The 23,067-nt window shown below is 42.9% G+C and overlaps 1 protein-coding gene across 1 annotated transcript in view; it reads left to right on the plus strand.

The window, feature by feature from the left end:
- Window positions 1-23,067, plus strand: part of SKAP1 (src kinase associated phosphoprotein 1) — a 280,282-nt gene that overhangs the window by 212,109 nt on the left and 45,106 nt on the right. The window contains exons 5-7 of the mRNA XM_045488552.1: window positions 18,596-18,673; window positions 19,528-19,611; window positions 22,249-22,373. Of these exons, the coding sequence (XP_045344508.1) occupies window positions 18,596-18,673; window positions 19,528-19,611; window positions 22,249-22,373 (287 nt within the window). The remainder of the gene's footprint in view (window positions 1-18,595; window positions 18,674-19,527; window positions 19,612-22,248; window positions 22,374-23,067) is intronic.

A 23,067-nucleotide genomic window follows, 5' to 3' on the forward strand; every position in this document is an offset into this window, starting at 1 on the left:
CCTTTGTTGGTGTGAACTGTTCTCCAAGAACAGGCAGAGAGATCACAGGACCAGTAGACTAAGTGCAACCTCCACTAATTGTTTATTTTCTTTCCAAAGTGGCAAGAAGTTGTTGGAGTTTCATACTTCATTTTCTATACAAATTGAGGTCCTGGGGGAGAGTATTCTTCATGTGAACAGCTCTCCCAGTTACAGGAGAAAACTGAGTAACAATAAAACCCTAAGGGACATCATTTAATATTTCCAGCATTTCACATGAGCTTCTGACACTCACATCTTCAAGGGGAAAGCTGATTTATACCTTCAGTCCTTAGACAATGCAAAGGTGAGGTCAGGCATAGGCATCCTTCATCCCTTTCCCCCGGACTCACAGGTCCCTTGGGCAAGGTGGAATCAAAGCATTGCAAATGCTAGAGGTCACAGGAGTGACACTACAAGAGGTAAGAGAGCACAGCCTCCTTCCTTTATCAATGGGTCTGACGCCCATATATCTTCATATTGCCGTTGTTTCCACTTGAAAAATTACATGCAGTTGGTTTTACTTTTCCTTCCCTTCCTATTCTTAAAACAGGATTTCCACCCCCAATCTAAAGTGTAATTTATGTCAAGAATGATGATTATGTGTTTCTGATTATTTTTCAAAAAGGCGAAACCTTTAACATAAAGGCAGGACAACAAGTGTCTTGTTTTATGGCTTTGTGCCTTTCCAACCCTATAAATTAAAATCACGTCTGCACTCTCTGTGTCTTTGCACTGATCCGAAGTTGTCTTTCTAGGACATCCTGGGAATTCTTTCTCTGGCACAATGACTTCCACGTGGTAGTTTCCAAATAAATTTTTCCTGATTTGATTGTATCTGCAGGTACTTCATCCAACTCTGGTCATGCCCAGTGATACAATACAATTCTGTAAATTGCAGTGCAAGTTTATTTCCTGGGCTTCCGACCCCAAATTTCATCATGGAATTGCATGCCCTTTGTTACCTGTGAAATAAAACAGATCTCCGGTGGAAGGAGGCACCTGTTTCTGTGGGTTCCCTTGCAGTGCAGGAAACGCTTGAGCAGAATTTAGACCTGTGGTACAAAGTACAAGATTAGAGTTGCAAATGAGTCTTGGCATTGCATAGAGACTACAGGTTATTAAAATATTCTTCAAATGATAACCTAATTCAAACATGGCTTTGTGTTAAGTGTTTTTAATAAAACTGTTTCTCTTTATTCTATACAGATTTCTTCTCTCTTTTCTGGATTCCTCTGACAGAGACCCTTCATATCAAGCTTAAGAATTTTGTATATTCAGCCGCTTGGAATGTTTTTTGAAAAATCAAATACTATAGAACTGCAGGCAGTCAACCTTTCCCAATCCTGGGGTACTGCTCTCCAGAGGCAAGCCCTTTCAATTCATTCATCAGTTCTGGTGTGTACTTCCACATTTCTAAATAATATTATTATACAGCTATTTTTTTGATTTATCAATTTCAGACATTATGTATTGATTTCATATCGTGGCAGAGGAGGATTTAACATGCTTATCTCACCCCGACCCTCCCTTCTCCTCCCTTCATCTTCCCAACGTGATTATACCATCATTTTTAGTTAGTTTAGTTTTAGGGCTTAGATGATTTTAACTATGTAGATTTTATTTACTGCCAACCCTTATAAACTTCTGTAATTACATTTTATTTCTTGTTTGTTTTTTTTTTTTTCTAGAGTTGGCAAATGCCTCGGCTTTTTCATTTGATTAGTTTTCTAAGTCGCCATCCCAAATTCTTCCCAAAGCTTCGTGGCAGAATTGTAGTATTCCTCTGACTACTACTTTCCATATGGTCAAATGCATCAGATGGCCCAACAGTTCCATTTTGTTCTTGGAGCAGCTCTCCCGGAGACCTCTGTCCTCCTCCCCACTCTTGGATGGCTGCTCTGGAGGTCCAGGGCACAACTGTCACCCTGGGACTTGCCTTTGTCTGTTTCCTGGATTTAACATCACCTTCTTTCTCCCTCATTTTGGTGGAGCACCTCCTCTGGTGGCAGCCTTTCTCTAGGAGGGAGATTTCTTGAGACTGTGCGTGTCTGAAAACCTCCTTATTCTACCTTTACACTTGATTGACAGTTTGGGTGTAAGAATGCTAATGGAAATTGGTTCGCCTTAGATTTTGGAAAGTTTTGCTTCATTGACTTCCAGCTGCTAGTGTTGCTGTGGAAAAGTTCAATGCCATTCAGATTCTTCGTTCTTTGTGTAGGACCTATTTTCCCCCTGATTCAGAAGCTTTTACGAGCTTCTCATTATTTGTCATGTCCTGAAATTTCACAGTGATTACCAAGGTATGAGTCTCTCTTCATTCAGATTCTGGGAATATGGAGGACCCTTTCAATCAGAAGACTCATATTCTTCATTTTGAGAAATTTCATCATTTCTTTGATCACTCCTTTCTTTTTACTTTCTGTATTCTAATATTTTTTAAGTTTAGTTATTTATTTTTATGTGTGAGAGACAGAGTACGAACATGAGCAGGGGAGGGGCAGAGAGAGAGGGAGAAAGAGAATCCCAAGCAGGCTCTACACTGTGAGCTCGGAGCCTGATGCAAGAACTTGAACCCATGAACCACGAGATCATGACCTAAGCTGAAATCAAGAGTTGGATGCTTAACCAACTGGGACACCCAGGCACCCCTCTATGTTCTAATATTTTTATCACTTCTGTTTTCCTTTCCTTGATCATTTTGCCCAATTTCTTTAAGATTTCCTCAATTATATCTTCCAACTCATCTGTTGATTCTGTTTTTAATTTCTGCTGTCATATATTGAATTTCTGACCCTCCTTTCTTGCTCTCTCATTGTTCCTTTTTAAGCATCCTATCTCATGGATGCAATGTCTTCTCATCCCTCTGGGAATATTAATGATGGCTTGTTTGTTTGCTCTGTTTTTTTCATTTTACTTTCTGCAACCTAGCTCTGTTTCTCCTAACCTTTTCATCTGTTACATGCCTTGGTCTTTGTCTTGCATGTTGGAAGCTTTTCTGCAAAGTCTGGTGATCCTTAGACCCTGCTTATATTTAAAAGTGAGGCACCAAAACGCAAACTGAAACTTCTGTGTGCCAAGGTGGAATGTATCAACCGATGGGCTTTACTTTAGAAAGCCTAAGATTGAGAGTGGTAAGGGAGAACCCAAGCGTTTTTGCTTAAGATGGTTGCTCCTAACCATCAGTAGATGTAGGCCTTTTTTCTGAAGCCATTCATTCTTCCAGAGGAAGATCCATGAATCTCCCAGCGGTGCCATTATACACCACCACCAGGGTTCTTGGAAATGAGCAGTAAAAGGAAGCTAGGGACCTTGGTGTTCAGGACATGGACTATTACTTAATTCACCTGTTCTCAGGATGGCGTCTCACTCTCCACCGAACTGTGTGTCCCAGCTTTGGGACTTCCCTGGTCTCATTTCCCCACAGAAATTATACCCCCTGTGCCGAGCTTACCGAATGATGGGAGCAAAAGAGTGATATGATGCTGGAGTCAGAAAACTCTATTTCTCTTCTCAACTCTACAACAAATTAGTCACATTGCCTTGGGTAATGGCGCATAATGACATCGTTGGGTGAGTCGCATAATGACATCATTGGGTGAGTCACATAGTCTGGCTGCCGGGGCTTTGGTTTCCCCATCTGTAAAATGAGTGGCAAGGTCATTTGCTCTGTCACCACTGGAGAGCCCTGTGACCTCCCCAGGCAAGAGTTCTTCATTAGGGAACCTTACACAGATGCTAAAATATGTGATGAAATAAAGTGTAAAAGAGTTCCCTTAAGTACCACTACCTTCTTAAACTATGCTACTTTTTAGCAGTTGGTCTTTCTTGCAGAAACCTGAGCTTTGGCAACACAGGACATGCTGCTCAGACTCTGCACCAGAGCCTCTCTAGCCCCTTCTTTCATGTGTTCTGCGCAGTCTGGCTCATGGGAGGCCCAGCAAGTCCACTCGGTGGACAGAGCTAAACATCCCTGTGAGCCTCAGACAGGGAGATCATCCAGGCGCCCACCTCTTCCCTAGCAAGGCCAAAGATCAAGTCCCCATTTGGGGCTGACGTCCTGAGCAACTCCCAGGCTCCATCTGGCGGTATTGGTGCTGTAGGCTTGCTTAGCAGAAAGGGTTCCTAAAAACCATGACATTTGGGCCGAGAAACCTACAATTAAAACATTCTTCATCTCTGGGGGCCTGGGTGGCTCAGTCAGTCTTTAGGCGTCTGACTTCAGCTCAGGTCACGGTCTCACGGTTCATGGCTTCAAGCCCCGCGTTGGGCTCTGCTGACAGCTCAGAGCCTGGAGCCTGCTTCGGATTCTGTGTCTCCCTCTCTCTCTGCCCCTCCCTCACTCTCTCTCTCTCTCTCTCTCTCAACAATAAAATAAGCATCAAACAAATTTTTTTTTAATTAAAAACACATTCTTCATCTTGACTTTACGTTATAGTTATGACTATAACACGATTCATTATGTAAAATGTGTAGCCAAAAAAAGAAGTATCGGATTTGGAGCTTAAAAAAAGAAAAAAAATCACCAGTCTGTGTCTTGACTCTCCTTTCAAGCTTTTGTGAGAAAGTCACTTACCTCTCTGAGCCTTATTTTCAGCCTCCAAAGGCTTGACTGGTAAGGCCGTTCTATCTGTATCAGAATCAACGAGGTGCCATAAAGGAAACCATTTGACAAACACTAAATAAAGTACTATCCAAATGTAAAGTATTACTATTATCATCGTTACCATTGTAACTATTTGGTCCAGAAAGGCTGAGTTTCATGCTGCCTCTCCTGTCTGTCACACACAGGCAATTCCACAATTAGAGCTGGCTTTCCAAAAAGACACTTTGATTCTTTTTTTCCTCTAAAACAAATGAATCCGTAACCAATGTACCCTAGCCATCCAATATGTGCAGCCTCTTTTGTTCATGAACAACCTTAAGGTAATAAACTGGTATGCCCCTGTGACAGAGAAAAATGTCGGAAGGAAATGGGTTTCCATCTGAGGCTTCTAAGGTGCTAAACCAAACAATAACAAGGGAAAAATTATTCAGCTAAATGCACCTGACGTGCATTGGCATCCAATATGCCACCCTCCTCGCTAGGCATTATTACTTATATACCTGCTTCTGAGAAGGGCCGCTCAGAAGAGCTACTCTGCTTTTAACAGACATACATTTTAGGGACTTTTAAATAAACTTATATAGCAACACCGAGCTCATGTCTTCTAAACTTTGCTATTTCATCCGTCTGTACCAAGCACCGTGAAGCAAAATGGATGTGCCTTCAGCTTTCTGCAGTCCTGGAAAATGAACCAGTCCACTTAACAATAAATGGTGGTTGGTTCAAACACACATGACTGGTCTAGTGAGGAAGAAAAGAAAGTTGAGCTTAATGAAGTCCAGTGTCTGTGTCCCTGTGCATGGACAGGAAAGGACGAGTGTTTTATAACTGTTTATTGGACTTAATGGTAATAAATTCCTCACTTGTGATGCATTAACTTTAATGTTTTCATTACTTGGTGATTTAGGTTTTCCCTTTTCACATTGTAAATCATGTTGTCCCAGTAGCAGAGCAGGTCGAGTGCCTGCCATAATGTTCATAATGCTCAGTGGGGAAAGGAATGTTCTCTTTCTCTCTCCAGCATGGTCTGACAAAAGACACTTTGCGTCATCCAGATTTGCAACTTTCTAAATAAGCAATAAAGACAGACAGACAGATGCATCTGACAGCAGCGTAGCAGAATGTGACAGAGTCTAGTTTAGATCCAGGGAAAGACAGGTCTCCATAGTAACTTTCCAAATGTATTTGGTGCTGAAGGTTCTTTTTTTTTTCTCTCTCTCTCTCTCTCTGTTTGCTGAGTGTGAGCCCTTAGTTAATGAGCTGTGCAAATAGATATTGAGATTTAGTGTTTTTATTTTGCAATTACAGACTTGGTGATTTGGTTGGAAACTTTTGGGTCTAGGAACATCACCCTCGTTTTCCCCCTCTTTAATTTTTTTCCTTATAAAGTTTGACTTACTTCAAACTTACATGAGTTTTATCAGGTGAAACAGGAGATTCAAGAAAGATTTTAAATCTCAAATGTGTAACCGACAAGGGAAGGAGGCGATAAGGAAAGGAGGCGATTTTTGCCCTAGAGGTTCCTTATCATAGCCATCGTTTTTGTCCCTGATCGTGTGCCGCGGTACAAAGACACCCAGGGAGCTGGCTGGGAGTGAGGTCTGGCTGGGGAGTGACACTTTGTCCAGTAGATGATACATACCAGGTCAAAGCCACATTGCTAAGATCATTGCATTCCCATCAAGTCCTTCCTGATGGGGTGTGTGAGTTCTCATTAGATCACCCACCCTGAAAAACCCCCGGAGAATCACAATAATTAGTTCCTGAGTCTCCTTTTTGATTTTCTGCTTTGTTTGCTTTAAAAGTTTCCTCAATGCAGCGCTCTGATGATATCTGAATGCCTTTTACCAGAGAGACACAGAGAAGGCAAAATTGTTATCATTTGGCTTCTCCTTGAAATCTTCTGTTTTTGGAGAGTAACTACAATAGAGACTCCAGGATCCTGGTACGCTAATCCCCACATGGGGTTCACCAGCAGCAGTATGAAGTGTTCAGACACACATGGGATCTTAGCATATGGGATGCAAAACAAATGGAGACCAAAGAGAAAAATACCATTTTTTTCCTCGGAGAAATAATAAGACTGGGGAAATGATACAAGAAGAGGTCAAGTTCTCAGCCACTCAAGGCCTGTAGCTCAAAAATTGCCTTCGACAGCTATTTCTGAGAAGTATTTGGTGATCCATTTGTCAGGTTGTTGGCATGTGGCTCGGCCCTTTGCCCGTGTCTGGCTTCCTCCAGATCCCATCCTTTGACGCTCTCCGGAAGCTGATGATGAGGTCTGAGGTGAAGAGAGCCGGGTCTCGGTGAGGCTGTGAAATAGTCTCAGAAACTTCATTCTCTCCAGTTGAGGTTCATGGCATTTTTTCCCCAATTTCCCCCCAAAATTCTCTTTGCCCCCCTTCCTATCATTCTCAGTCCTGTTACTCATCCTGGCTTCTGCACTACCCATTTCCTCCTTGCTGTCTTGGCTAACGCTTCTTTCTGCCTTTTTAACTTCTTATTTCACGTTACCAACCTTCAGATTAAAATTGTGAGGTACAGCAGAACAAAAATTACCATTTGTGGCTTAGATGAAAATGATTTATCTAACAAATATTCAACTCCCATATTGCCTGCTTAGACCACAAGTCCCATTAGGCTAGAAGTGGTTGCAGTTTCTCCTAACACACATATTTCGGGCACCTACTGTGTGTACAAGGCCCCTGGGGATACAGGGAGAAATAATGAATAATGAATTGTACTGCCCTCTATGAAAGGGACCAGATTTCCCACCAGCAGCTTTTCTTTAAGTGTCAAGAAATTTAAAAATTAGCACCGAACTCCTCAGCGTTTCCTGTGGTGTATTTTAGGGAAGGATCCTTCTTAATCCCATATCAGTCCAGCAGTTACTCAAGGCACAGCTCTAGCCTGCGATGGGTCTCAGTTGTTCTCATATTCCGGTTGCCCCTCAGTCTAATTCTTACCCTCCTTAACTAGACAGCTGTGGTGCAAACACTGGCCCGTCCCCCTAGGTGCACAGGTGTACTGGATTCTTCTTTGTTCCCTCCTCTCAATCCAGGTGCTATGATGTTTGTTCACCTAATTTCCTCCGTAGTGTCATGTCTCCACCTACGAATGCAAGACCTACTTTTACCCTCATTCCCCTTTCTAGGCTATCCTTCCTACTGCCTTCTACCTAGACCCACAGCTGTATTCCTTTTTGCAGCAGTAGCCCCTTTTCAATTCCCTTGTTCATAGTAGCTTTACATAATAACTAAGTCAAGACTGGAGAGTACTGGGGAAAAGGGCCCCTGGGAGCCAAGACTGTGCTATAATAATGCCCTATAGAAAACGGCATTAAAACACAGAAGAGGGAGTGTATAATTCTACATGGCAAAAATAGAAAGATCCAGGGAAGATGTGATATTTGAATTGAGTCTTAAAAGAGACGCCCTTGGGATGCGTGGGTGGCCCAGTAGGTTAAGCAGCTGACTCTTGATTTCAGTTCAGGTCATGAGTTAGAGCCCCGCATCAGTGCAGAACCTGCCTGGGATTCTCTCTCTCTCTCTCTCTCCCTCCCTCTCTCTGCCCCTCCCCTACTTGAGCACAGGGCTCGCTCTCTCTCTCTCTCTCTCTCTCTCTAAATAAACAAACAAACTTAAAAGGGGGTAGGGGGAGCATGCCCTACTTTGAAAGAGAGAGAGGAATTCCCATAGAGGAAAAACAGATGAGCAAAGTTCTGTAGTGTACAGTACATGGCATGTTCCAGACGGCAGTTTGTTACTTACTGTTGCTGGAACATTGGGAGGTATGGGGCTTAGAAGAAAACTAAACTGGACAATAGGTGAGACCAAATATTTTAAAGTTTTTGTATGCTGGAGAGTTTGATTTTCATCCTATAAGGGATCGGTGATATTCGATACCACCCTATAATGGTTCCCTATAAGTAATGGGGAACCATTAGCTTTAAGCAGGAAGGTGACATGTTTCAGAAAAATGATTTCTGGCCACAGTATGGTAGACAAATAGAAGGTAAACCAATTTAAAATTTAAAAAAAAATTCTTCCAAACCTAGGCAAGGCTCTTTTCTTTTTTCTTTTCTTTCCCCCGTGTTCTTATCACAGCCCAGCGGAGTAGTAAATAAATAGATTTAGAAATGATATTTTGTCATTAACTTTATAGATATGCTTTTAAATGACACATATCTATCTAATGGTGACCTGACTCAGGACAAGGAGGGAATACAGTGATCCTTCAAAGTTTTGTAAAAAGATGATTTGGCATGGGGCGCCTGGGTGGCTTGGTCGGTTAAGCGTCCGACTTCGGCTCAGGTCATGATCTCATGGTCCCTGAGTTCGAGCCCCGCGTCGGACTCTGTGCTGACAGCTCAGAGCCTGGAGCCTGTTTTGGATTCTGTGTCTCCTCCTCTCTCTGCCCCTCCCCTGTTCATGCTCTGTCTCTCTCTGTCTCAAAAAATAAATAAACGTTAAAAAAAAATTTTTTTTTTTAAAAAGATGATTTGGCATTTTCCATCCTCTCTACCTACTTATTAGAGTTGCAAGGCCATTTGAAGCCTTGCTGCCTGGATTTGTATGAGGATTCTCACTTTGTATGATTGCCAGTTACTGTGGTTTGGCTACTAAAGAGACTTCAGGTAGCTTGGATCTTTGTGGTTCTAGGATTCCTAGGATAAAAATAAAGCTGAGGGTGCTGGGTTACAGGTACGCATAATGAACAAAATCAGAAGACACAAGAGACTTTCGGAGTTTAAACAATTTGTGTGGAGATCGCATGACTTCTCAGCCTTTTTCTCACCATGACACATGTCCACCCACATTTATATGCTCGGCCCACTTCCTGGAACACCCGTGATTTTGAAGAAACACGATTTTCTCAAGGAGATAAAGCACTGGGGGAGCTCTTGATTCCCACCATTGTAATAGTGCATCTGATGTATTTAGTACCATAGATTGTAGCATAAGTAAGATAAGCTATAAATTCTTTTTCGATTGGCTTTTTCCCTTAAGAAAGCATATCAGAATGCAGATGAATGATATTAGTAAGAAAAACTTTGAATCCATTCTTATTCTAAAAGGGAATTATTTGAAATCTCTGCCCTGTAGATTAACACCTGCAATTGATCAAAAACACCAATGTGTCATGATTCGATGATTGAGACTTAGTGGATTATTATACTGAGTGAGTCATTCTTTAAAGTGAAATATGTAGGGGCGCCTGGGTGGCTCAGTCGGTTAAGCAGCAACTTCGGCTCAGGTCATGATCTCACAACTTGTGGTTTGAGCCCCGCGTTGGGCTCTATGCTGACAGCTCGGAGCCTGGAGCCTGCTTCGGATTCTGGGTCTTCCTCTCTCTCTCTCTCTCTCTCTCTCTCTGCCCCACCCCAGAGCCCCATGCTCTGTCTCTCAAGAATGAACAAACGTTAAAAAAAATATATTTTTTAAAGTGAAATATGTACACTTAGAAGATGCTGCTGATTACTATTACCATTTATTTAGATGCTAGAAATAGTGTGTTGAAGTTAGCATACCTGGAGTTGGAAGGGCTTTTTTCTAATTCTTTCACTTCTTACAAGTAAAATCCCACTGAACGTGAAGACATGGAAGAGGAGCATCCCCTAAGACCACAGGCCCCTCCGACAATTAGTGTGGTGCCTCTTTGTAGAAATAAGAAGGTTCTTCATCCTCCATGAGTTGTCATAGTTTCCATATGTTACCTTGTAGCTTGGCATTGTTGATGGAATGTTTTGTGAAAAGGAACCAACTTGGGGTATTTGGCTTAAAAATCTTACTCCTGGGGCACCTGGGTGGCTCAGTCAGTTGAGCATCCGACTTCAGCCCAGGTCATGATCTCGTGGTTCGTGAGTTCGAGCCCCACATCAGGCTCTGTCCCCCTCTCTCTCTGCCCTCCCCCCACTTGCGGTCTCTCAAAAATAAACATTTTTCTAAATCTTCTTTCTCTTTAAACCAAGTGCTCTTCCTTAAAGAGTAAATACATCATGTTCAAGATTCCTGCATGAGCCCTACACTGGATACCATTCCTCTAGATACCACTCTTGCATCAAAAGACATCTTCCAGGGGCGCCTGGGTGGCGCAGTCGGTTAAGCGTCCGACTTCAGCCAGGTCACGATCTCGCGGTCCGTGAGTTCGAGCCCCACATCGGGCTCTGGGCTGATGGCTCAGAGCCTGGAGCCTGTTTCCGATTCTGTGTCTCCCTCTCTCTCTGCCCCTCCCCCGTTCATGCTCTGTCTCTCTCTGTCCCAAAAATAAATAAACGTTGAAAAAAAAAAAATTAAAAAAAAAAAGACATCTTCCAAACCTTGGTGACCAAGCACCATTTGTGAGAGCTCCAGGTGGCTTCCTCTTGTATTTTCTTTACCCGTGTATCCTTTTATTGTATTCTCGTATGTTCTTTTATTGTGCTCCATACTGTGTATCTATTGACTTCTTGGATTTTACACAGACCTGCCCTGGAAAGCAATTCCATAGATTAGTCAGCCGGTACATTAAAAAAGTTAAATAAATATAATATCTTAAAATAATTTGGGGAGGTGTTGAGTTTGGTAAGTTCTTTATAGAGTCTGGATACTAATCCTTTATCTGATATGTCATTTGCAAATATCTTCTCCTATTCTATCGGTTGCCTTTTAGTTTTGTTGATTGTTTCCTTTGCTGTGCAGAAGGTTTTTATCTTGATGAGGTCCCTACATGGATAAAGAAGATGCGGTTTATATATACAATGGAATACTACTTGGCAATGAGAAAGAATGAAGTCTTGTCACTTGCAACAACATGGATGGAACTGGAGGATATTTATGCTAGTTGAAATAAGTCAGTCAGAGAAAGACAGATATCATGTTTTCACTCATGTGTAGAATTTGAGAAACCTAACAGAAGACCGTGGGAGAAAGGAAGGGGAAAAAAATAATTTCAAGCAGAGAGGGAGGAAAACCATAAGAGACTCTTAAATAGAACAAACCGAAGGTGGATGGGGGGCATGGGGGAGAGGGGAAAATGGGTGATGAGCATTGAGGAGGGTACTTGTTCGGACGAGCACTGGGTGTTGTATGTAAGCGATGAATCATGGGAATCTACTCCCAAAGCCAAGAGCACACTGTATACACTGTATGTTAGCTAACTTTACAATAAATTGTATTTTTTAAAAAATATTTGTAAAAATAGTAATAATAATTTTTTGACATCAAGTATTAGAATAACCACACACTTGTCTGCTTCTTTTTCTGTACTTAAATGGGGTCTTTTGTGGGAGAGTGAGGCTGGCAGACCCTGTCTTTCCTCAGCCACTCTGAGTGCGTCTCCTCAACTCAGGCTCAGGGTGGTGGAAAGTGCGTGGCCTGTTCCAACTGAGCAGGCTTCAGCAAGTTCAGTAATTTCACTAAGACTCAGTTTCCTGGGGCACCTGGGTGGCTCAGTCAGTTAAGCATCCAACTTCGGCTCAGGTCATGATCTCTCGGTTTGTGAGTTCGAGCCCCACGTCGGGCTCTGTGCTGACAGCTCAGAACCTAGAGCCTGCTTCGAATTCTGTGTCTCCTCCTCTCTCTGCCCCTCCCATGCTCATGCTCTGTCTCTCTGCGTCTCTCAATAACAAATAAATGTTTAAAAAAATTTTTTTTAAAGATTTTAGAAATTTTTAAAAAGATTTCCTGGTCTGTAAAGTACTAATAAAGAGCACTCATAAAGAGTGCTATTAAAGAACTAATAATAACACAGACCTCACAGACTGTTGTGAAGCTCAAATGAGATATAAACATGCTTTATAAAATGCAGATTAAAAGTTTATTTGTTTTTTTCATTAAAACACATTAGTTTTAATTATTTTTTTAGTTTTTTTTTTTTAATTTTTCTTTAAACATTTATTTAGCTTTGAGAGAGAGACAGAGTGTGAGTGGGGTTGGGGCAGAGAGAGAGAGGGAAACACAGAATCTGAAGCAAGCTCCAGGCTCTGAGCTGTCAGCACAGAGCCCGATGCGGGGCTCGAACTCACAAACCGCGAGATCATGACCTGAGACGAAGTCGGACGCTTAACCGACTGAGCCACCCAGGTGCCCCTATTTTTGAGAGAGAGCGAGCACCAGCGGGAGAGGGTCAGAGAGAAGGAGAGACAGAATCCCAAGCAGGCTCTGCACCATCAGCACAGAGCCCAATGTGAGGGCTCGAACTCACAAACTAAGATCATGACCTGAGCCAAGATCAAGAATCAGATGCTTAACGGACTGTGCCATCCCGGCGCCCCTAGTTTTAATTTTTCCGCTCATCACTTATCTGCCTTTTTTCTTAGTACTACTTATTGGCCTAGAACCTCTCATGAATTTTCTTTATCCTCAGGATAACAAGGTTTCTTCCACAGATTTTTATAGTCTGGTCTGGATTGCCAGATCCAGTAACCTGGATTAACAGATCTTTTTTAAGACCTTAAAAAGTTTGAGGGCCGACAGGAGTCCATCAAGATCTCCCAAATGTTGTCTCCTGTGCTGGTTTGCTTACGGCTAGACCTTCAGTCTCGCTCTAATTCCCCTTGTTTTGTTTTCTAGCTTCTTCTGCCACAGCTTGTTGAAGAGTTTGACCAAGTACTCTGAGTCCCCTCCTCTTCCTCTCCTCTGCATCCCAGTTATTCCTCCACGAAATTAAAGCCGTCTGAGCGGTCTTTCTGCATCTCTGAAACTTTCTGATCCGAAGTCGATTATTATTCATGATTTAGAATTTTTCACCTCACATGTGTTACATGTGTTGGTGTAAATTCCTTAATAAGTGAAGCAAAATGACAGGAAAGTATGAAGGTGTCAACTCAGGCGGGTAGCAGATAGAACCACGGAAGTTAGAGAATTCTGTGAGGCTGTCTCAAGAGACTAAGGGAGGAAGAGTCTTCGAAACCAACTTCCCTGTTAGTGTCATGCTTCGAAGTTGAACACGCCCGACACCTCAGACTGACTGTCACTTACTGACTGGCTCCTGAAAACTGAGAAAAAAAGGCAAAAAAGCAGCCCAGACGTTCAAGAAGCTGAGGGAAAACTGTAATGAACTTATTTTACAAAGGCCACAGAAACCAACTACAAAGGAGATTTAGGACCAGCGACCACCAGCCAGGAGAATACTACCCTCACCCTCCCTGCAATACTCTCTTCCCCTTTGTACATTTGAGGCATTGTGAACTGTGTGTCTGTCACCCATCAGCCATCTAGACCAGATGGAACCATCTAGACCATCTAGACCATCTATGACCAGATGGAACCTAGTCATCCCCCGCCTCCAAATATTAGATTTTCTCCAACCTCATCCACCCAGTCCCCTGGGGCCCTTATCACAGGTACTTTAATGGAGGAACCTGATAAACTTCACCCTGCCTGAAATTCACCCCTGGTAGCTCTCAGTCTCTAGGCTGGAGTTTGGTCCCTTTTTCCAAACAATTGGAAAGAACTTGGGTTAAAAGGAAAAGGGACAATGGGAGAAGTCCACAGTTTAAAGGGGGGGGGGGGGTGGCAGTTGAACAAAAGATGTTTTTTTTAAAAATCATTGATTTGGGGCACCTGGGTGGCTCAGTCGGTTGAGCATCCGACTTCAGCTTAGGTCATGATCTCGTGGTTCGTGAGTTCAAGCCCCACGTCGGGCTCTGTGCTGACCGCTCAGAGCCTGGAGCCTGCTTTGGATCCCGCATCTCCCTCTCTCTCTGCCTCTCCCTGGCTCACACTCTGTCTCTCTCTCTCAAAAATAAATAAACATAAAAAACTTTTTTTTTTCTTAATCATCGATTTTCATTTCAGGTTGGCTTAGCAAGAAACCAGCCAGCTGCCTCTAAGGGAAGTTCACGGGCACCTGCCCGGTTCTGCAGGGGTTGTGACCTTTTTGCAACGAGATTGCATGGCCTCTTGTACTGTTAGCCTTGTGCTATGGTGTTGCCAAGCGATTTCTCCAATTCTCTTTTCTCAGTGGGCTAGAACGCAGCTGATTAAATAAGCTGTGACTCACATAAGCTCCCATGTCTTTTTTATTGACTGCTTTATGGAAATGTATCACACTCAAAGGGTCCCCATTGTTGTTGCTGTCCATAGCTGACTGAAGAGTCATGTTTAGTGCTGAGAGACGGAATCCCAGTCCGTCGTGTTTTATTGCAGAGTTGGGTATGGGTAGGATACAAGGGTTTAAAGGAATCTGGATGAGGAGAGAAAGATGTCCGAGAATTTCTTTTATCTTCATCTGCCACGAAAGTTGGGTGGCCATCACTTCTAGGTAACACCTTTTCTGCTGATCTTATCTTTATGGCCCCACATCCTTCAGCTAAGTGAATCTTTTCTTTATATGGGCTATTCTGGGAGATTTAGTTAAGTGCAGTGGTAGAGAGAGATGATGACACGAATGTAATTCTGTTTTGTGCTGATACACTGTGATGCACCCTTAGGTTTGTCCAAGAAGGCCATTTCTTCCCAATAAATCTAAATCATTTCTATTTTTTCATTAAGATGGTGATATCTTTTTTTCAGGTAATGGACAAAAAGGCTCGATTATTTTTAAAAATTGTATACTTACATATAAATGTTTTGGCCTTAAAATAGCAATCCATGCAATTATTTGTGGCTTCTTCCTGTTTTTATTATCATCCTACAAAGCATTTACATGCTTCCTATTAGGCATTAAGTAGCTCTGCAGACCTGTTCATTTGCCAGTAGGTGTGGATTCAGGCATACAAGGCTCCTCCTACTTCATCACCCCGGGACCATGGCCAACGTGGTGCATCCTCAAGATCACTGGTTCTTGATCAGTAGGACACTGAGCTGACACCGAAATAGGAGACAGCTTGATTGCCACAATGGCTTCCCATCTTGGTTGTCTGGATTTATCTGATAGATCATGGAGCTAATGAAATTGAGCTCAGTGTCAACTTACACTGAGAACAATTCTGTTATTAGACTCCCCACACAGTGCCTTGCACACAGAAGACAATCGCTAGAATAGAGATTGCTTTGATTTGATTTCTTAATTGTTTTCCATAGCCATTTCAAACTTCACCTTCGCTTCATCCCATTTTTTCCACTGCCCATAAGGGAAACCAGGGAAGAGAGTTCCTCAGTACAGATTCCCTCTATAAGAAAGCAACATAACACGTCTCGCAAAAACCCAGCACATAAAATACCATATCTCTAGCTCTTCAGAATCTGTTGGTGAATGGCCAAGAGAGAAAAGTCAGCAGCTCCCTTTTTGCCCAGTTTCAGCAAACTGAGTGTGACTCTTTTCGGAGAGAAGGCAGTGATGGTACTGACCCTAGTTTCCTAGAATTAGTGACTCGAGGTTCAAACGTCTCTGCGGCATTATGTCTTTGTTTTCTTGGTGGTGGCATTCTTGGGTTTCGGTTGGTGGGGAGAGAAAAGCCTCATGCTGATAATGTACTGAAAGTAAATGAAATTAAATAAGCGAAGCAGTGCTCATCACTACTTCCTTCCCCCCTGGGTAATTCAATTCAAGCTCTCTTTCTGATGGCAACTCGCAGGGACTGTCTCTGTCACCCCGCTGGGGCCTGGAGTCTTAACATCTAAATAAAAGTTTCACTCAAGCATTTTTTATGCTCCTGCCAGCAGGATCAGTGAGCTGGTGTGGGCACATTAATGTAATATTCATACTCACAGACTCTCCCCGCACACGAGGCAATGTCTTCCCATTTTCATAATTATAGATGTTCCATAAAATGGCATTTAGATTTGCATTAAAAAAGGAGGTTTGAATTCTAATAGAACGTTTAACATGTCTTTTATGATTCAGACTCTCGGCATCTCTAACTAGAATCTGTGTCTCTAAGTTTAACAAGACCTTAAAACAAGAAAAAGAAAAGAAAAAAAAAAACTGCAAGAAGAAATAGAAACTCCAAGCTTAGGGGATCCTGTTTTTCTCATCTCCCATGTCTTTCATTTAATTTTTAGGCCTCTAGGAGCAATTTTTGATAGTGCTGCAGAGAGGATAGGCTCTCCTGCAAAGGACCTTCTCAACCATATCAGGCCCTCAACCCGGCCACTCCACCCTCCATAAGATCAGTTTCTATTTTCTTGGAGAGCATTTCCAGAGAGGTATTAGAATTTTCAGAAGGGTGGGAGAAATGAAAGGGTCCTAGACAAATGAACTTCCCTTTGCTGCTCTTCATCTCACGTGTGCACCCTGAGACCCATCTGGGAGGATTTATAGCAGCCACAGAGTTCGCTAACCGTAGAGCACACAAATGAAAATAGTCCATGAACAAGGAAGTTGACAATAAGGACAAATAGAAAGAATCAGCCACTTAGACACACTAAAAAAGAAAAGCCCTTCAGATCTCTGTTTAAAACTAAGTTCAAAACAACTTAGAAGCAAAAGGTAATCTTAGTTGCATTTTAAATTGTCTTAAAATGTTATTTCTAGGGGCGCCTGGATGGCTCAGTCGGTTGAGTGTCCAACTCTTGATGTCGGCTCAGGTCATAACCCCAGGGTCATGAGATCGAGTCCCACGTCAGGCTCCACATTGAGTGTGGAGCCTGCCGGAGATTCTCTGTCTCTCTCTCTCTCTCTCTCTCTCTCTCTCTCCCTCCCTCTGCCCCTCCTCTGCTCACACACATGCTTGTGCTCGCTCTCGCTCTCTCTCTCTCTCTCTAAAATAAAAAAATTCTTAAGTTATTTTTAAACAAGAAATATTTTAAGCAAGAAGTAAACTGCCAGCTCATAGCCACCACTGAATAAATGTTAGTTATTGAAAATTTCAAAAATCGTGTAATTGAAAAAAAATTACTTCACCCAAAAGTCTCAAGATATTGTATAGGTGACCCAGTTGATTCCTATGTGGTTGTCCCTTCAGTTGGTTTGTATTTTGTTTTGCTTTCTAAATCTTTTAAGGGAAACCAAAGGAGCTTTGGTTTTGGAGACTAAAAACAATAAACATTAGGATCCTGCCAGCCCACTCTCCTTATTTCTCCTAATTAAGAAATATGGACTTGGGGGCACCTGGCTGGCTCAGTCGGAAGAGCACGCAACTCTTGATCTTGGGGCCATGAGTTCGAGCCCCACATTGGGTGTAGAGATTACCAAAAAAATAAATAAACTTAAAAAAAAGAAATATGGACTCGTATTTTTTTAAGAATTTTTTGTGTTCTTGTTTCATTTGATTTTTTAAGGAGTAAATCCCTTCTTTTTTTGTCCTTTACTCCTCACTTCTATAAAATAAGTATAAACCTTAGTGGTGAAAGATGGATGAGGATCTTGACTTCTCAATAAATTTGTACCTAACAAGGCTAATTGAAAGTCAAGGATGTTAGCAGCATACGATTAGAGGCTGATGTCAATTCCAGAGTCTTCTCTTGGTAAAGGCTTCTACCATTGTTAGGCTCTTTCCCATACTTGGACAAAACCAGGATTTGGTGGCTATTGTCAGTTCAGCTTGCATAGCCCTTCTTTGTGTGAACTTAATAAAATTTATGTTCACTAGATGGCTTTGTGTTTTGGTGTGTGTGTGTGTGTGTGTGTGTGTGTGTGTGTGTGTGTGTGTGTGTTTTAAGAGTGAGTGTGTGTTTATTGCTCTCACGGAGGTGGCTGCGTCTATGGTGAACTCTATCACTCACTAAAGCGTCTCTCTGCTAGTAGCTATTCATTTGACTTTTGATGATCTCAGTGTGGTTATCCAATTTGGAGCTTATCTCCACTGCAAATTCTTAATTCTCTGGAGTCCTTTTCTTGCCAATCAGTACATATTTAGGCTACCTCCCCTTGCACAAACTAATGTATGTTTAGATCATTGTTAAGTGGTTTTAGCATTAGATATAATGAGGAAGAAAGAAAATTTACTCTTTTTCCCCAATCATATAAAAATTATCTTATTTTGTGCTGTGCTTAAGCAATTGCCCTTCTGCACCCCCTTCATTAATGTAGATTATCTAAAGTTGCCTAAATAAATGAAAACTCTGCCAGGTTTCAACAAAGCATTTTTGCCGTTGTTCCTTTCAGGAGTGGAAGACATCACAAGAGGAGCTCAAGAGCTGGATAACATCATCAAGCAAGGATACTTGGAGAAGAAAAGCAAAGGTACTGATCAGACCCACAGGTCTCAGAACAGTCCAGGAAGGGAAGGGAAATGAGGAAAAAGGACTAATGTAGAAAGTGCTGTCTCTATGCCCAATTCTGCTCTCAGGAGCTGGGAGACCAAAAGGAAGGCAAGAGAGAAGTCTGGTGTAGTCCAGCGGCCCCCAAATCTTCAGCAGATTGTGAGTTTCGTCAGAATAGGAACTGGTTCTGCTTTGCTCACCTGGTACACAACAGGTGCTTAATAAATCCTTGTTGAATGAATTGCCGATGATATTCTTGTTCTCATCTCTCGGTGTGCTCCCATAGAGCAAAACCGTTGCCAAGAGTATCATTTTATATCCTGTGTGAAGCAGCCCAGTTTCAAGTTTCAGAGGAACCCACCTCTTGACCCATCGCTCACTGGATGAGAATAGATACCGCCACCCTAGGCCCGGGGTCCCAAGTTTAGCACTCAAAAAGCAAATTGGCTTTAGTACAAAGAAAGCCTTTCCTGTGCCCATGGCCTGAGCATCAGTTTGGTTTGCTAAAAGGCACCGCATAAAGGGATCATAGAGAATTTGAAAAGCACTGGATGAGATTAGAACCTGAAAGATATCAAGGAAGATAAATAGCGAGACAGCTGTGAGAGGTCAGAACAGGCAAACCCCGTGTAGAATCTGGACCTTTAACGGAGCGAGCCCTCTGGACTCTGAGTCAATATGGGATAACCTGCGGGAGTGAAAGGGAGGGTTTTACAGTCCATTAACCTAGGAAATAAAACAATAACACACTGGACTGTGTGTTGTTGGACTTTACGGACTCTTCAGTGGTTGTAGTTACCTGAATTTATGTCCCCTTACTGCTGTTCCGTTTAGATCATAGTTTCTTTGGATCGGAATGGCAGAAACGATGGTGTGTCATCAGCAGAGGCCTCTTCTACTACTATGCTAACGAGAAAAGTAAGTGTTCTTCATCTGCACAGCAGCAGCTCACTCCTGGATGCAAGCACTTCGTAAATTCTCAAGCACTTAGATCTCAAGATAGCAGTCCTTAACTAACACCCATAAAGGGACATGCTTGGGAGACTGAAAGAGGCTGTTAAGTAATACCTTGTCCATCACCAAAAACTCAGATGCCAATTTAGAAATTATTTTCACTTCAAACACTAGGACGGTGTGGTCAGCATGTCAAAAGGTTGTCTTTTATTATGACTAATAACACAATATTATCAAGGTTGAACACTTTGGTATTTTTTTTAAAGAATCTCAAACTCTTTATAGATATTAATAATATAGTTAAAATACTGGGGGGAAAACTTGTGAGAAAGATTTAAACAGCTTGCCAATGGCCCAGAAACAGAACCCTTGGGTCCAGACTCTCGAAGATTATGCTTTCAACTTCATCCTATGGAATGCTGGGAAGTAGTCCCGTGGACATCCCTAGAGCCGTGGAGTGTTGAGACCCAAATGGCTGCTGTGCCCAGGAGACACCCTCCAGCCAGATGGCAGCAGCAGTGAAGTGTTGACTCAGGCCAGAGGCAGCTTCTTAATGAGCCACCATTGAGTCAATCAAGCACACCACTCATATGCTCTCCCGAGAAGGCCTCCCATCCGTGCTTAGCATGGTCACTAAGTTCACGAGAAGAAACAGAGGATATAAGCATAAACCGGAGACAGCAACAACTAAACAAAGCCTAAAAATGATCACTGTCAGTGAACACAAACTTGCAAAGAGGGGATACCCTCCTGCAAAGCATCAGGTCTTGTGGGGACTTTCCTTGGGCTCTGCCACCTCGGCACAGAGGCCAGTGATTCAGAGTACACCCTTCCTTTTCCTTCCAGTCACTCTCCGTTTCTCTTCTCTTCCTTCTTTCCCAGGGTGAGGCATCTCCCAATGCCTAGATATCCAGTCTTGGGAATAATCAGATGTCTACCCAATTGCCTTTGGACTTGCCGTGCCTTTGGCATCAAGAACAGCACCTTTGCCAGGTGACCTGGCATCTTTAAGATTTGTGCTTGGGCTTCAAGGCCAGCGGCTCACGCTGCCTCTCTGCCTGCCACAGGTTATCACTGGCTTCGTCTTGGGTTCGCCCTTTTATATTCCTCAGAGACTTTCCCACGTAGGGGTGAAGTGTGAAGCCCTACATGGCGATCTTAGCAGCATAGCTCAAAACCTGAGTAACACACCCCCAGCGTCCTTCCGACGCCCAGACCACCATCCGAGCCAGCGACCACAATCTGTTCCCTGAATTCTAGGCATATACAAGCCCGCCAGGGGCAATTTTCTTATTTTAAACCTTAAAGCTAATATACCATGTATATCATTGTAAAACTCTTCTTCATGCCAGCTGCATTTAAATAAGTGGTTGGCATATCTGGATATAAAACCAGGTGTCACGTTCATTCATTCCGAATCCTCTATACTCAAGGTGAGAGAGCGGGAGAGGGAGAGACTTGGAGACTTTTATGGACCATTTTGCCGTCAGGCTGAAATAAAACCTGGTGACCAAAGAAACAACAAAACATTTTAGTGGCCAGTTAGAACAAGGAGAGATACTTTAACAAAAAAGATTCCGGTGTCAGAAAGCACTGTTGCATGGCTCCCTTCTCGCCAGTTACTTCTTATTGTGCCCAAGACATTTTCTTAGGACGTAGTGAGTGTTTGTGTGTATTTCCTTTAGCTCAACCAGGTAAGGATCGAGTCTTTTTCTTTTCTTTTCTTTTCTTTTCCTAATATTGTCATCCCACTGCCACCTTATCACCATCAGCCTCAAAAAGCATGTATTCAGCAATTCATTCCACATGATAACAGGACACAAATCATCACCCAGGCACTGTGGTTCCACTCCTCTGTATGTTCTGCCTGAACTACACCAGGAGGGCACAAAATCATTGGGAACCACCCCGTCTTTTCCCGTTCCTAGTATTTTATGTTTTAGAAAGAGAGTGACAGCCAGGGTAGTCTCTCCTTTCCCTCCCTTAGGGTCCTTTCCCTCCTTCCTCATCACCCAATGCCACTTCCCAATTTGACCTCTGGGAAGGGGGACAAAATACTGAGTTTTAATTATTCTCCCTCTCGCATGAATTCCTTCCGGACCAGCAGGAGGTAGAGAGCGGTCTAGCCCAAATACCACACAGGGCATAGGAGGGGACCCCGGGAACTCGTAATGCCCCCTGAGCTGCTGTCCCTTCCCCTCAAATGCCTCAAATGTGAGCTCTGCTGGCCCTGACAGCAATAACGCTGCAGGGTTCTGTAATAGCCTTCAAGAGCCTCACGTTTACAGCCACACTCTCCCTGCTGTAATAATTCCTCCTTTCTGTTGTTATAGATCTCTTAACATTCTAATAAATTCTCCATCTCCGTTGTCCTCTTTTGGCAAAATAACCTTTCATGTTGCATTTCCCCAGCTTGGCAGTGATCTCTGTCTCACTGTCATAGTAGCCCCTTCCTGAGCCTCCTTAATGACCTTTCCTTGACTATCGTGGCTCCTCGGGGACAGAACAGCTGTTGCTGTGCTTTTAGCTTACATACCAGAGAGGATGCCTTCCCTTGGTCGCATCTTCTCTAGGGACACAGGGGGTTTTCCTGTCTTGCAGGCAAGCAGCCCAAAGGGACCTTTCTCATTAAGGACTACAGTGTCCGGATGGCCCCGCACCTGCGAAAAGATTCCAAGAAAGAATCCTGCTTTGAACTGACCTCCCAGGACAGGCGCAGCTATGAGGTAGGATGAGCTGAGGAGACGGTTGGTCCTCACTGCTTTGTAGTTTCGCTCCACGTTTGTGTGCGAGCTGGGGGTGCTATGCTGGGTTCCATCCTTTCTTCATTACCTGCTCACTTCTTACCAGGACCTTCTTTCTTGACATGTCTTCACCTGTGCCATGTGGTGCCCTCCCTCCTGCTCTGTGTTGTCACTCTCATCCTAGATACCGCCTTTGGTTGGCTTCCACCTCCTCACCCCTCCCCTTCCTGGTCTCACTCCATAGGTGAGAGTCTTGTCTGTTGCAGCACACAACCCAGTTCCTCATTCATCATCTCTAACTTCACCGCTTTAATTCCCATTCTCTTTACTCGTTCCCTGATTATCTTCACTTCCTTCCATGACATCCAGAAAAAGAAAAATCTGACTGTAGAGTGAAAAATAAGTTATTTTCCCATATTCATCTCGCTATCCAAAATAATCTTCCTGTGTGTAGACACACTGCGTATCTCTGGAAGGATTTCTAAGATGTTGGTGACAATGATTAGTGAGTAGTAACAGTGATAACTGGAGGGACTAGAGGACCTGCTCTGGAGTGGGAAAGGCTGATTCTTCACTGCGTTCATTTTTATATATTTGATATGATATAGTAGGTAATATAATAAGTAGTGGATTTAACTAAAGGAATAAAAAGCTCTGAATAAGGGAATGTCATGAT

This window comes from Leopardus geoffroyi, chromosome E1 (assembly GCF_018350155.1).
Source record: "Leopardus geoffroyi isolate Oge1 chromosome E1, O.geoffroyi_Oge1_pat1.0, whole genome shotgun sequence".
In the NCBI taxonomy this organism is placed as follows: domain Eukaryota; kingdom Metazoa; phylum Chordata; class Mammalia; order Carnivora; family Felidae; genus Leopardus; species Leopardus geoffroyi.